The sequence below is a fragment of the Cupressus sempervirens genome, chromosome 4 (genome assembly GCF_028749045.1).
Source record: "Cupressus sempervirens isolate cs-2001-9-10 chromosome 4, ASM2874904v1, whole genome shotgun sequence".
Taxonomy (NCBI): Eukaryota; Viridiplantae; Streptophyta; class Pinopsida; order Cupressales; family Cupressaceae; genus Cupressus; species Cupressus sempervirens.
In genome coordinates, this window is record NC_143121.1 from 604701465 (window position 1) to 604717367 (window position 15903).

The 15903-nt window shown below is 40.4% G+C and overlaps 1 protein-coding gene across 2 annotated transcripts in view; it reads left to right on the plus strand.

Moving 5' to 3' along the window:
• The window catches only part of LOC149562676 (phosphoglycolate phosphatase 1A, chloroplastic-like), a 258106-nt gene that overhangs the window by 177140 nt on the left and 65063 nt on the right, over positions 1–15903 (plus strand). For both annotated transcript variants that reach the window (XM_089826124.1, XM_089826125.1), the window contains exon 8: positions 3331–3428. In XM_089826124.1, coding sequence (XP_089682250.1) covers positions 3331–3428 — 98 coding nt within the window. The remainder of the gene's footprint in view (positions 1–3330; positions 3429–15903) is intronic.

Genomic DNA, 15903 nt, shown 5'->3' on the forward strand with positions numbered 1-15903 from the left:
GACCTTAAATGGAATGGTATTTACATCAAATAAGTCTTGCTGCATTGTCACCTTTGGAAGTCACATAGTAAGGAGTTTATAATAAGAAGAACAAGGTTTGAGTAGAGGTATGGGAGAGGCACGATATGCATCATTCGCATATGATGCAGAGTAAAAGCTTTATGGAAGAAGTGTGTGTAAACATATAGTGTGCGATGTCCTCAGCTGGTTGAGATTTGGAAGTTGTGCCTTTGCAACTCCCCACGTAATTATCATTGTGCACTGGTCATTTCCGGGCGTTCGAGCGCTATATTTAACATATAGATTATCGTCTGTTATTGCTCTAAAAAATATTTGAATCATTTAGTATTATTCGATGGTCAAAATCTTATTTCGTTTTATCTCTGTTGCAGGTTTGGAGGTTTATGCGTGAACCTATAGGAGTTATTTGCAAGCACAGTGGACGCAAAGGATATAAGCACCTGCCGATGAAGACATATAAAGTAGGAGTAATTAAATCGTCAATTGTATTTAGATTTAATCAAAAATTATATTAAATACTTAACAATGATTAGTTACTGATTTTGAAAAGGTGCAAGATTTGATCAAGTAACTAATGCCTTTTGGTGCTCTACAAATATGTGATAAAAAATCAAACAAGACACCATTCACTATTTTAAAAAACTCTCGACATTCCTAAAACTTATATGATTTTTTAAATTCTTCCTTGAAGAAAATTGAAGTTTGAACCAAGCTGTTGAATATTGAAATTATTGGACATATATTTCAATATTGTGTGACATGAAATTGTGTTGAGTGGAGCATCAACAATTGAGTGTCTTCAATACGAATTTCTCTACAGTAAAATCAGTAAGATTTTTATTTGCTTTAGAGTTAAATTACTATATAGTCCATCCTTTGTGATCATTTTTATTTTCTATTATTAGGATAAGTGGATCAAATTATTCGTTGCTATTTAAACCCAACATATACAAATATTGTGAAATATTATTATTGTTTTCTTTATTTGTGTCTATTTTGTCCATATAAGGGTTAAAACATCATAGACTAGTTTAAATATGCATAAAAATGAAATAATTTGACGCATCTTGATAATTGAATTGTTTATAGATTTAATATACACAATATCATAAAGTTGTATGTGAAAACATATAGTCTTGATTCTATCACTCTTTTAAATTTCGGCATTGATGATTAACTCGCTCATTTTTTTCAATCCATATGCTGGCAATATTCTAATCTTTTTCTTTCAAGGGTTTAATATCTATTTGTTTTAGTAATTCACTTTTAACCATATTTCAGCATTTACAAGTTTAGAGTAATTGTATTTTAAAGATTAATACTCATTATTATCAATCTCAGAAGTTTCCTTAAAATCTTGCCATTTTGGGAAATTGTCTTTGCTTTGAATCTATCTGCTATAAATGTCTTGAATCCAAGTTTATTGTCTAGGATCAGGTGTACAGGCCTTGGTTTTGCAGAGCCAAAAGCGTAGAGGCTCTAGATCGAATTGATTGATCCTATCAAGTTGGCCACAACTGATTAGATATCCCAGCATCGAGTAGGCATGGCTTGTAGGATTCTAATCTACGGTTTTGGGAACCAACAGGCAGCATCAAGGATTTACCTTCCTAGGACAAAACCTTTTTGTTGAGGGCTTATAAATTTGTTTAGGAGAGGTTTGAGCCCATTCACAAGTTCTTAGTGAAGATTTTATAAATAGTATTATAGAGACTGATTGGTCTAAAGTCATTCATAGATTATGGATCTTGAGATTTAAGGACAAGGGCAATGAAAGTGTCATTCAACATCCTCAATAGTTTAAACTTTACCTGTCCTAAAAAGGTCTATAGAAGCCCTAGTTACATCAAAGCCTACAATGTCCCAGAAGTCCTGAAAGAAAGCAGGTAGGAAGCCATTAGGACCTGGGGTTTTATAAGCACCAATAAAAAAGACAATGGGTTTGACTTCTTCCTCAATCACTCAGGTAAGGAGGAGGTCATCATCTTCGTTAGTGATGGCTTAAGGGAGGTGGCATAGAAATTGGTCCCTTATATCCTCATCATTACCTATTTTGTTTTCGGAGTAGAGCTGCATGAAGAAAGTAGAGGCCATGGTGCCCAATTGAAACTGGTCAGAAACTTCCCAACGTTTATCATCAAGCAAACAACTAATAATATTCCTCTTTTTATGCTTGCTGGAAGACCTGCTGAAGAAGGCGGAGTTATGATCTCCCTCTTTAAGCCATTGAATATGTGATCTACTTCCAGTAGATATCTTTATTTTCCATTAAAGTCTTCCATTTAGCCCTGCATTCCTCCTTCTCAACATGTACAGTAAGGGGAGTGTCCCCAGCAGCCATTTGATGTTGCATAGTGTCCAGTCTAGCACTCAACTCTTTCTTGGTTTTAAATATATCCCCAAAATTTACCTTAATCCAACCCTTAATCTCCTCCCTCATAATCTTCAATTTCTTAACAATTTGAAACATAATCAACCTATTGTTTTGGACAAAAAATAAGTCACTTTTCACTATAAAAAATAATCAATTAAATACAAGTTGCCTTTAAATTAAAAATCTATAGACTATAATATAATTTATTAATTTCTCCCTTGTTGCATCCCAAATAGCCTATGGGAAATAAAATAGGCTGAGGATTGCAAAATTAGTTAATCCTAGAAGGGGGCATTGCAGATTGGCAATAGGTGTTCCAATTATTTTTTCACTTTTTGGGCTTAAGATGTTCTTTATGTATTTTTGTGCCTAATAGAATGACACTAGTTAGTTCAAAACTCTATTCCTATAGCAATTAAATTAGTGATATAATATCTTGGAACAGTTAGCTTCTCCAAGCACAATTCTTAGGATCTGGCAATAGTTGTATCACTCATTTCTGATAGGATCTCACTTGAAACTCTTTATAGTTTCCTTGGCCCTTTTTAAAAAATTTGTTAACTGTCTGTATGTTCTTTTGTCTAACATGGAAATTGTATAATGTAAATCAGAGATCCATGTGTAAGTAAACCTTCTTACCATAGCATTCTGTATTTTGTTGGGCAATATTTGATGATACAACATGAAATGCAATGGTGTGATGTCACGACCCTTCAACTACTTTGTAGAAAAGAATTCCGTGTTGTCACATCTATGATTGGGTTCTTACTGCTGAGCATATTGGTACCTCCACCTTATTTTCCTGAGGGAAAACGGCATAAGTATTTTAGCACAATTTTCAATTTTTTATTGTCATATGTTATAAAATCCTCTCAATGTTATAGTATCCAATTAACGTAAATGTTTTCTCAGAAGGCCATGTTATGATATGACAGGTATGGAACTTTGTGTATACGGGAGAATCCAGGATGTCTTTTCATTGCTACAAATTGTGATGCTGTTACTCATCTCACTGATGCTCAAGAATGGGCAGGTTTTATTACGACCTCTTTTGACTTGCTTACAACTTTGATTTGCTTTGTATGTTAATGTCTGATATGAAGCTTTTTAGACAAATAATTGGTTGACAACTATTAGAAATTATCTTCTCATTTTCAGCTATGATCAACATTTCATACATAAGATGGTCATTTCCACCTGCCCATTCAGTCCTCATCTGGATTATGTGTGAACTAATTTCAAAGATGAAACTTCAGAAGTAGGAAAAATGTTTAGAGTAACTATAAGATTTCAAAGAACGATTTCGATAAGAATTGCGAATTGAAAGATATAGGTAAGTTATCACTAAAATCTATAAATCAATATTTTCTTCATAAAATGGACAAATATTTGATTTCCCATTTTTTATTAAATGGTTTAGGGCCTTGAATTCTTTAACCAAGGAAGTTGATTACCATTATGTCATCAGAATATTGGTAGAAGTATAAATTTTGTTGAGTTATGGATTAGCTAGTTCACCTGTTTAAGCCTTTACTTCATCTTTGTTTTTTAGAAATTGCTTTCAAGCGATGAATATGAGAATTGTGTGGCAGTGAGAAGAGCATCATTTTTTAGATCATTTTCTTTGCACTTGTATATGATGGCTTTGATTATGCTTTTATGCCTTATATTATGTCTGCATGCAAATGTGTAATGGTCTGAAAATGGCCCTCCATGCTATGTGAAACCTAAAAATGTCTCAGGTGCAGTTCGGATGTAGCCTGATTTGGCTCCAAAATGAGAATTTGCAAAACACTTCACTCATCCAACTAAATAGTGGAAAAGTAATTATAAAATACAAAAATGGTAAACAAAATTTGTAAACCCATATTGCATATTGCACCAAGTTTCTAGGAACTTGGGCTATTCAAGTAATATTGTAATATTTAGCTTATAATGGTCATTTAAGTTTAGCTAGTTTGGTTTGTAACTTTCTATTTTGTAAGTCAGTCTGTTTTTGGTAACTTTTATTTGTCTTTAATTCTTGTTTGTTTCCGTTATGTATTTAGTAATTGTTTATATAACAAGCATTCCTCTCCTTTGTTTATAACAGTTGATTATAATTTCATGGTACAAGAACATAGGTTAGTTTTTGACAAATTTTTCTAATAAATTCATGGTCTAAATGCCTAGAAGTTTTGAGCAAATTCTACAACTTTTTTTCAGCCAAGCTGCATCAAATAGCTTAAAGGCTGCCTCAGAAGGCAGCAACAATCTGCTAGCAAACCCCAACGCCCAACACCAACAATATTCAGAATTCTTCCTTGAGTGTTTCTCAAACATAACCTCAATTTTTTGGCAGTAGATTCAATGCTATAAAACTCATTCCAATCCCTCTCCAAACACAACCAGATAATTAATTGAATGGTATACAACACCATTCAATCCTCAGATAAATCTCAGACCAATACTCGGCAGATGAGCACAATTCACTTGGCATTTCACAGATTCAAAGTGCCGAAATGGTGAAGAATTCACAGTTCAACAATGTTGAAACCCTTGTTTTAATCTCTTCTCCAAACACAAAGTTATCAAATGCACAATAAATAACATAAGCAATAGAATGAATTCCTTTCTCACAAAGCATTGATTTTATAATAAATATAGCTGACTTCTTCAAGACACCAAAAACAAGTAGCTCCTCTCACATACTTTTCACTAAAGAGTCTTCACCAATACACTTTTCAATTATAAACGTTCATTTACTAATTTTGAATCAATAATAATCAACTCCCACGCTAAAAGCTTTGTCGTCAGTAAAATTGTGTATCAGCCGACGGGGCCCTTCAGGAAGGTTCTTTTTATGTAACCGACGGACCCCTTCGGGAAGGTTCTTTGGAAAGTATTTATTCACCCTCTTGGGTCATTGTAAATCATCGGTATGTAATGTCTTTGGCACATGCGAATAATACAAGGAGTTCTGTTGTTCTTATCTATTGCCTATATGCATTGATTTTTTTACCCAGTACGGTAAACATTTGGCGTTGTTTCCCAATGGACCTGGTAGGTTGGCAGACGGATGAAGACTAAATGCCGAATCAACTGAACAAGAATAAGAATAAGCTGAAGGAAAAGGAAGAAATACGCACTGCGTAGGAAAATTTAATTTTGGCACAATAGGCCGAACATAGATGGAGATTTCAGAAAATTATTGACGAACACCGTAGCACAGAAGAATTGTTGGAGGAGACTTGACAACGGGTGGAATTGGTGGAAGAAGCAAGGGAGGAGTTTCTAAACTTGCATACACCAAGGGAAGAGAATCTAGACGGAAGAGGATTGACTCGCACAGCTCGGAGTGCCGAGGGAGCATGAGCGTGGAGTGAACTCTTCGTCTGAGATACACTTTTGAAACTGACAGCTTCAGTTGACGAAAACCCTTCACCAAATAGCACGATTGTTGGGAGTAGCGCGGGTGTGCAAAACAACACGGGTGTACAGAACAATGCGAGTGTGTAGAACAACGCGGGTGTGCAGAACAACGCGGGTGTGTAGAATAGAGCGGGAGTGCAGAATAGTGCGGGAATTCAAAACAACACAGGAGTGCAAAACAATGCAGGTACACAAAAAACCCCTCAACTTTGAATAGTAATGGCAGGACCAAAGGAAAAGTTGCCAAAATTCAATGGTGATGGAGCAGCCGATCCGATTGGACATTGTAAAACATGCGAAACGATTTGGAGGGCGAATGGCATAACAAATACAAACTAATGGGTCCGACAGTTTTCGGCAACCTTATAGGGTGTCGCAATTGATTTGTTTGCTGACACAGATCCCCAGAAATTAACCACTTGGGACAACCTTAAGGAGTTTACTGCTGAATTTCAACTGTTGTGCGACGACAATGAAATCATAGCGGAGATATACAACACAAAACAGGGGAAGAATGAAATAGTCTGACTCTACGCCAGGAAATTAAAAGATTTGATAAATAAAATGGAAAATAAGCCCACTGACGGATTGCAAAAAAGATGGTTCGTTGAAGGCCTACACCCGAAGTTGCAAAAGAAAATGAAGATCGTGCCGTCATCGTCATACACTAAAGCATACAATCAAGCAATGAACCTAGAAAGTGAGCTAAAAACAAAAAAGAAGAAGAGTAGCTCGTCTAATTCAGATGACGACGCATGTTCAAAAGAAGAGAGCAGTGAGGACGAAAAGGACAGCAAGAAGGTCCGCACCCTCCAAAAGGATATGATTTGGATGATGAAAGAATTCAAGAACATGCAGAAGGAGACCAAGGGAAATGAGCTATGGTGCATCAAGTGCAAGAAAGAAGGCCATACGAAGGGATCCTGTCCGAAGGACCAATTTTGTGAGATTTGCCAGATCATGGGACATTCTAGAAAGGAATGCCCTTTTAATCTGAAAACAAGAGGACCCCAGCAAGTGTTCCTTACACAGGAGGCTTCCGCGTCAGGAGGAAGCGGGAACACAAGTATGGAGGGTGCCACGTCCGGAGGGTACAGAAATAATCGGCAAGGACAAAACAACAACAACAATGGCAACAATAATAATGGCAGTAGGAGTCGAATTTAGTACGATGCAAATGGCCGACCCATAGTTCAATGCCGAGCATGTAATTTGTGGGGCCACTTTGCCCGAGACTGTACAATGGAAAACACACCGAAATTATTATGCAGATGGTGTGGATCCGGCGATCATGAAGATGCCAAGTGCTCGAAGTCAGGAGTAAATTTGATCACCATTGGGAAAGACGAAGAGGAGGTTCTGGCCATCACACGGAAGCAAACAAAAATGTACCTTGACTTGGCAGAAGAAAAGAAGTGACTGGAGGAAGCACGGGTAGAGATCCAGAAAGCAACGCAGGCAGAGAAAGCACACCTGAAGGACATTGTTGGTACCGCAACAAGAAACTATGTAGAACAAAACATCGTATGGCAGATATTACAGACCGAGGTACCAGTCAAAATCAACGATCTGTTGCTCACTATGCCTCAACTTCGTATAGCACTCACGAACTTTGCTCCAACTGCCAAGTTACCAACAGAACAAGGGAGGGAGAAAGAAGGTGGCACAAGTGTGGAAGATCTGATGCTGCTAGCCCTCTCATCCGGATGCGATCCAACGATCATCGAGATGGGGATTCTTAGAAATGTGTTGATAGACACAATTGTTGATGGAGGGCCTCGTGTAAATGTTTTACCCGAGGATACCTGGAAAAGATTGGCACAGCCGACATTGTGGCCACCTACATTCTAGTTGCTGACAGTGGATCAACTCGGCATTAAACCTCTCGGCGTCCTGATGGCACAACTGGTATCGATTGGTACACAGTCGTTCCTGCTGGACTTCGTCATCATCCCGCTCAAGAGGAAAGGATATGATGCCATTCTAGGCCAAGGATGGCTCATTCAAGCCAAAGTTACTTGAAAGCAAAGGGTGGAAATACATCATTGCTTTACACACCCAAATGGTTGGTGAAGAAGCTTTGTCGTCAGATTCCGAAGAAGAAGAGGATGAAGGGAGTCAGTGTATGGAACCATATTAGGAGGGAGTCCTTGCGGTTGGAAGGAGACAACGACAATTTGGATTCAGTGAACGGTCTCTACCACTGGCAGATGGAAGACTATGAACTATTTCAGAGTTGCAACGTACTGATGATAGAGGAAGGACACAGCGCTGATGGATTTCCAAAAGAATTCACGGAAGTAAAAGAGGGGGATGCGCCGCTCGATGAAACACCTACCCATGCATTCATTGAGGGGGAGGCCATCAAATACAACGAAGCCACGCTGCAAACAATGAATTTGGAAGATGAGGCCAAACCAAGGAACATACTGGTAGGAGATAACTGGAATCCAATACTGAAAGTAGCGGCATTCAAGATATTTTTGGAATAAAAAGACGTATTCGCATGGACATACAAAGATTTGAAAGGAGTATTGCCGGAGTTGTGTGTACACCGCATTCCGTTGGTCGAAGGTGCAGTTCCTGTACAGAAACGACCCTACAGGATGAACAAGAACTGCGTGGCACGGGTTATAGAAGAGATTAATCGAATGCTGGAAGTCGGTATTATTTTCAAAGTGCAAACCAATGAATGGGTGTCACCCATAGTAATCTCACTGAAGAAAGACACCACCCAAATCCGGATATGCGTTGACTTCAGATGCCTTAATGCAGTCACGATCAAGGATCCCTTCTCGATTCCATTTACAGACAATATATTGGAGGAGGTAGCAGGACATGAAATTTATTCCTTTATGGACAAGTTTTTGGGATACAATCAGATTTCCATAGCGGAGGAAGACAAACTGAAGATGACATTTTTCGTAGAGGATGGGGTGTACGCATACAACCGGATGCCATTTAGCCTGTGCAATGTGCCTACTACATTCTAGCAAATCATACTGCACATCTTTGACAAAATGTCCATCGGAAACTTTAAGGCATTCTTGGATGATTGGTCGGTATTCAGCATCGAGGGCAAACATCTGGCAGCATTGGGCAAATGTATGGAGAGATGTCAACGGGTGCGACTAGCTTTGAATCCAAAGAAATGCAAATTCATGGTTTTGTAGGGGAGACTACTCAGGCATATAGTCTGTAAAGAGGGCTTGAAGACAGATCCAAACAAGGTCAGAGTCATATTGGAAATGCAGCTGTCCACCAATGTAATGAAGGTAAAATATTTCCTAGGACACAGGTTATTATAGCAGGTTCATCAAAAAAATTTCCAAGGTATCATACCAGCTGGACAGGTTAACACGCCGAGGAGAATCGTTCAGATGGGAGAAAAAACAGGATGAGGCATTTGAAGGGCTCAAGGTACGATTGGCTACGGCTCCCATCTTGGCATACCCAGATTGAAACAAGGAGTTCCATGTTCATGTCGATGCATCCAACTATGCGATTGGAGCAAGCTTGGCACAAACAGGTAGCCATAGGTTGGATCACCCGATATACTTTGCCAACCGATTGCTATCAAAAGCAAAGCAGAACTACAGTACAATAGAATGGGAAGCGTTGGAATGGTCTACGCCATGCAGAAATTCCGTCATTACTTGCTGGCGACACCTTTCATGTTCTATGTCGACCATTAGGCTCTGTTATATATGATCAATAAACCTGTCATTCAAGGAAGAATCAACAGGTGGTTGCTTCTATTACAGGAGTTCACCTTCAAAATTATTGTACTGCCTGGGAAGAAACATGTCAATGTAGACCATCTGTCGAGAATCAAAATAGGGGAACCAGCGGATGGAGTGAACGATGATTTTCCTGATGCACAGTTGTTTCAGATTGCAGTACTGCCGCAATGGTACACACGCATTGGAGAATACCTCTCGATAGGTTAGTTCCCGAGTGAGATGCCACCAAATGAGAGGCGCAAATTGATAATCAGGAGTCATACCTTCCAGTTGATCAACGGATTACCCTACAAGATGGGGCCTGATCACATCCTCCGACGGTGTGTGTTAGAGGAAGAAATACCACAGGTGTTAAAGGAAGCACATGAGGGTCCAGTGGGAGGACACATGGAACTTGATACAACAGCACGAAAAATATTATTGGCAGGACTGTGGTGGCCAACGGTGTACAACGACGTGCGGGAATGGGTCATCGGTTGTGACACTTGCCAACGGGCCGAAAAGCCATTGAAGAGAGAATTTATGCCGTTGAACCCCTCTCACGCGCAGGAACTCTTTGAATGATGGGGATTGGATTTCATCAGACCTTTGAAGGTGAGCAAGACTAGAAGGTGCCGATACATTGTTGTCACAACGGAGTACCTAACCAAGTGGGTGGAGGCACATGCACTACCAGATAACTCGGCGGTAAGCACAACAAAAATTTTTTATGAGCAAATTATTACCAGGTACGGGATTCCATTGCAGTTAACAAGTGATAGGGGTGGACATTTTGTCAACCATGTTATCCGATTGCTCACCACTGAATTCAAGATTTACCACTCATTATCAAGCCCGTACTACTAGAGAGCAAACGGACAAGCCGAGGCTATAAACAAGATCTTGGTATCAATTATATATAAGTCTTGTGCGGTTGAAGGTGAGGACTAGGAGGAAAAATTACCCTTTGCGCTTTGGGCATACTGCATGGCGTACAATGTGACAATGAAGCACACACCATTTCGATTAATGTTTGGACAGGAGGCAATGGTACCAGCAGAATTCATGGTACCAAGTCTGAGGATTGCGTTGGAAAACAAGTTGGGCGACATGGCAAGCTTAAGGGAGAGGTTGCATAATCTGAACAAGCTTGAGGAAAAGCGATTATTGGCACAGTGGGCCACGGAGGTAACGCAGAACAGGCGCAAGGCGTGGCATGATAAACACTTGAAGCTAAACAGGTTCCAACCCGGACAGTGGGTATTGAAGTATGATGGAAGGAATGAAGTCAAACTAGGCAAATTCAAAGTTAGATGGGTTGGGCCGTACCAGATTTGAGAGGTAGGTGACAATGGCGCAATAAAATTGTGGACTTTGGATGGACACAAAGTACCTCAGGCAGTGAACGGGTCGAAGCTGAAAATGTACCATGCCAGGAAGACTCCCTAGTCAGCACAGAAGGAAGTCTGAATGGTTCCCTCGTCGTCGTAGAAGGGCGAAGTTCCGAAGGTAAATTGAATTTGCTATAGGCAAAGCTTCCAATTAGTGATGTTCTCTCATAGCATACGAATTCTGGGAATCAATTGCTCTGAGTCGTACGGTTTTTTGAGACTTTCTCTGATGGTATTGTACGGATTCCTGCATGAATAAGATTTGGTGTATGGATTTGAGAGGATATTGTCTGTTCCCCCGTACGGCCTTAAGTATCTTGTTGGCCATGTACTGGTGCTAAGTTTCTTGTTGGCCTTAAGTTTCTTCTATCTAGCACTGTACGGCTGTTTAAGCTTCATTCACTGTACAGTGACTATGATGCACTTGTTATACATAGTACAGAAGCCTTACCTCCCCTACACCATACGGATTTTTGAAGGTTGAATTCTCTATTGGATGCCATACAGACTTTGAGATAGTTGTCCCTGGATTCGTACGGATTTACAAGATTATACTTGGTGTACGAATTTCTTTCCGAGCACTTGGCATACGGATTTCCCTTCGAGAGGCTTGGTGTACGGTTTTTAAAGTTTAAATCATATGCTTGAAACGTTAATGGATATTCCTGCTGTATGGCTTTGGAAGTTCAATCTGTTCATTGCTGCCATACGGACTTTATAGGCAATTAGAGATTTTTTTTTGGAAAGCTTCAGGTGCTAGCGTACAGATTTGAGGAGATCAGTGTTTGAGATTTGAAGAACACAGATTGCCATATGGATGAAGTTTGGCATACGGATTTAGAAAACAAGTTATTTGAAGTGTACGAATCTCTAAAGGAGTACAGATTTTAGAAGTCTTCATTGATTACTTCATGTTTTGCTGGTGGATCTGGAGGATTTGCAGGTTTGATTCAACACACTGTACAACATTTTTAGATTGTTAAGTCTCCTAATTGATACTGTACAGGTTGTGGAGAGCTTTCAGAAGGGTTTAAAATATTAAACTTACCATTGTATGGTTCCTGTGGATGCATCCGTATGGCTAATTATTGAAGGAAAATTCTACATCCGCACAGTACGGAAAGGTCATTAGGAAAGGACAAGAAATTGTGTCAGGAAATAACTGACCTAACAATAAATTGAGTCTGCAGGCAAAAGAAAGTGGAAAAAACAACTGGAAGAATCTCAGAAGGGCATGAACATGTCAAGTGTAGGTAATCAGAATGAAGGCACTAGTAGAAATCACAAACTATAGCATTTGAAGGATTGACTAGAATGGACTGTAGAAAGTGGTGGTAAGAAACTCCTGATGACCATGCAGTAAAAGCAAGCATCAGAAGGGCACAGGTGGAATGGGTGATTTGGATGTCTATTTTTTGCATTCGAGACTACGAAGGTTTCCTGCACGCCATGGTCGAGACTTATGGTAGAGGTTCTCAGAGGAGCACATTTGAGTACTTGGGCAGAGACCTGGTGGTTTCATTGAAGGCAACGGATTTCACGCGAGTGTTTAGCATACCAGGGCCGCAGGGCAAGAAGGTTCAGCCTAAGAAAATTTCTGAGGTAAAATTGTTTTTGATTAAGCTGGTATGCAGAGACATGACTGAGGTAGAGCAGGAAGCATTGGCTGAGACATCAAAAAGAAGGGTTTTAAAGAAGACAGACATAAGGGAGGGACCATGGCGATGCCTGATGGACTTAGTCAAGAGCAGGCTTACGAGATCATCTAGGGCATCCGATATCTCCTTTCCACAGGTATCTTTGATGAAAGTATAATGAATGGGAAAGTGTATGATTGGGCATCTGTGTTGGCCGAACGTATGCACGAATTTATGACCCTCCAGCATAAGACATTTTATATGCCACATTATGCCATAGGATTGTTCCTCGATGCTACAGCACGGATGATTCTAGAGGACGCGTTGGAGGCAAAACCTGGGCCATTGGCTCCCGGAGAACCCCCTATCATGCAATGGAGACACTTAGACTTAGCCATTGTACAGAAGGGTCCTACAGGACAGAAGAGACCCCAGATGGATACAGGAGGTGATACGGACATCGGGCAACAGGAAACATCTTTTGAGGAGAACAGTGTGGGGGACGAGGAAGGGGAACAAGATGACGAGGAGGTTCAGATTGTCACAACCACCCCCTTTCTATTTCCGTGCACTACACTATCTGCCACTCCCTGTTTGGTCACAGTGGGTTTGCACATGGCTCACATACCAAGGTTTGGATAGACACGGCAGCCGATAGTGATGACTGCAACACCTAGCAGGCAGTTATAGTAGTAGCATCGTGGCAGCATGGGGTGAGGCCCCCTCCAGTTCGACCAGGAGTTGGGTTTGCCATAGGGTTTGCACAAGTGGTAGCACCCGTCAGCCGAGAGCGTATTCCAGCTCCTACCCATGCACTTCCCGTAGCAGCATCTGTGGCACAACCAATAGGACGAGTTGCCGAAACACATCCAGCAAGAGGAGTTGTCGAAGCACAGCTAGCAGCAATAGTTGAGGCACCTACAGTAGAGAGCATACCAGAAGGTGGAGAGGAGACTGCCATGGAGGTGCCCGACCACCTTGTACCGAAGATAGCAGAGAGTCAGAGTACGCCTGTTGTGCACTTGGATGTCATAGGGTCTGATGCAGTGGTTACGATCGATGCCGCACTTTTAGCATCATTGGAGCGAGATAGGGAGAGTAGAGCTCGGAGGGTGAGTACTTTTCTGAGTATGCGGTCCCAACATACTCCGGCTCCCCGAATGGCCTATGTGCAGACTCCTATGCGAGATGATATTCTGGAGGTAGGCACTCAGCAGGTGCGGGTAGCAGAGCCACTTCAGGACATTGGACCGTCGCACAATATCGTTGAGCGTATGACGGACGCCGTGGAGACGGCTATGGGTGTACAGCAAGAACACCCACTAGTGTTGGGGACAGGAATGAGAGAGGCATTTCTTGCTGATTTCGCAGCTCTAGCATCTCGGGCTCGCTAGGTGTTGGATTCGACGAAGACTCAGGCATTGGACTTAGTCGTGAAGGAGCTGGAGGGAGTCATCTCGTTTATGCGATTGGGTTGCCCAGCTGCCTTCATGGTCTATTTTGAGGAGCAGGGATGGCTGGATGTGGAGACTGATGAGATGCGTCAGGACTGGGCCACCACTGCAGATTTTGGTATGGAGAGCCATGTGGAGGCTCTAATTCATGAGATAGTGAAGTTACACAAGGAGGCGTACTACACTCTTCAGAGGAGTCGGGCGGATTAGGTAGCAGCTGAGAGAGCTCAGGAGGAGTCAGCTGCCAGGTTAGCTTCAGAGAGGGCAGCCTGGGAATCCGAGAGGGAAGTCCTATTAGTTTGATAGAGTTGGTAGCAGAGAAGGAGTAGTTGGTAGCAGAGAAGGAACAGTTGGTAGTAGAGAAGGAGCAGGTGGTAGCTGAGAAGGAGAAAGAGCTGGGAGAAGTTAGAGATGATGCAGTCAGCTCTGGAGCTTTAGATGGAAGCGGAGGCTAAGTTGAAGGTTCGGAAAGAACAAGTCTACAAGTTGCAGGTGGAGCTGAACGGGTTGAGAGCACGGACCACTACGCCAGGGACCCATCCTACTGTTTAGTATTAACATATTGATGTACTTGGGTTATTTTTTATTTGAGTTTTGTTGTATTGTCATCCGAAGACGACTTTTCTTTTTTGGGGGGATGATGTCATCAGTAAAATTATGTATCAGCTGATGGGGCCCTTCGGGAAGGTTCTTTTTATGTAGCTCACGGACCCCTTCGGGAAGGTTCTTCGGAAAGTATTTATACACCCTCTTGGGTCATTGTAAATCATCGGTATGTAATGTCTTTGGCACATGCAAATAATACAAGGAGTTCTGTTGTTCTTATCTATTGCATGTATGCGTTGACCTTCGGTAATTGTCATGTAGCCGACGAACCCCTACGGGAAGGTTCTTCGGAAAGTATTTATACACTCTCTTGGGTCATTGTAAATCATCAGTATGTAATGTCTTTGGCACATGCAAATAATACAAGGAGTTCTATTGTTCTTATCTGTTGCGTGTATGTGTTGATTTCTTTACCTAGTACGGTAAACAAGCTTCATGAAAACACTTTTCACTTAAAAGGCTTCTTCAACACACCTTTGGCTTTTATGACTTAGAATTATATTCCATGTGAATTAGTGATTAATACCCCCACTTGGCACCCAAAAGAAATCTCTCTCTCTCTCTCTCTCTCTCTCTCTCTCTCTCGCTATATATATATATATATATATATATATATATATATATATATATATACATATATATATATATATATATATATATATATATATATATATATATATATATATATATATATATATATCTGAAAGTGCCAATATCATCACTGACTAAAAATAGTGCCTAGGTTTCTGCTAGAAATGGAAACCACCATCATTGACTTACTCAAAATAGTAAGCCAATCAACAAGATCAATATGATGGACTAGCCTCATTGACTACATGCCAACTGCTAAAGAAAGGAGACATTACAAATTTAACGAATTAATTAAACTCAGTTTTCAGGTGAAAGGCAGTTAGTAACTTATTTTTGATAGTTAATGGCAACTTGCTTTTCATGTTCGTAGGAAGATGTAAGTTAGCTTTTTCTGTTTTCTTTGCCTCCTTTTTTGGCAAAGTAATGAATTAGTTAAATTAAGTTTTTAGGTGAAAGGCAGTTAGTAACTTATTTGGATAGCTAATGGTAACTTGCTTTTTTTCTGTTTTCTTTGCCTTCTTTTTTTGGCAAAGTAACAAATTAGTTAAATTCAGTTTTCAGGTAAAAGACAATAACTTATTTGGATAGCTAATGGTAACTTGCTTTTCGTGTTCATAGGAAAATGTAAGTTAGCTTTTTCTGTTTTCTTTGCCTCCTTTTCTGGCAAGTACAATTTTATTTTCATAATTATTATGT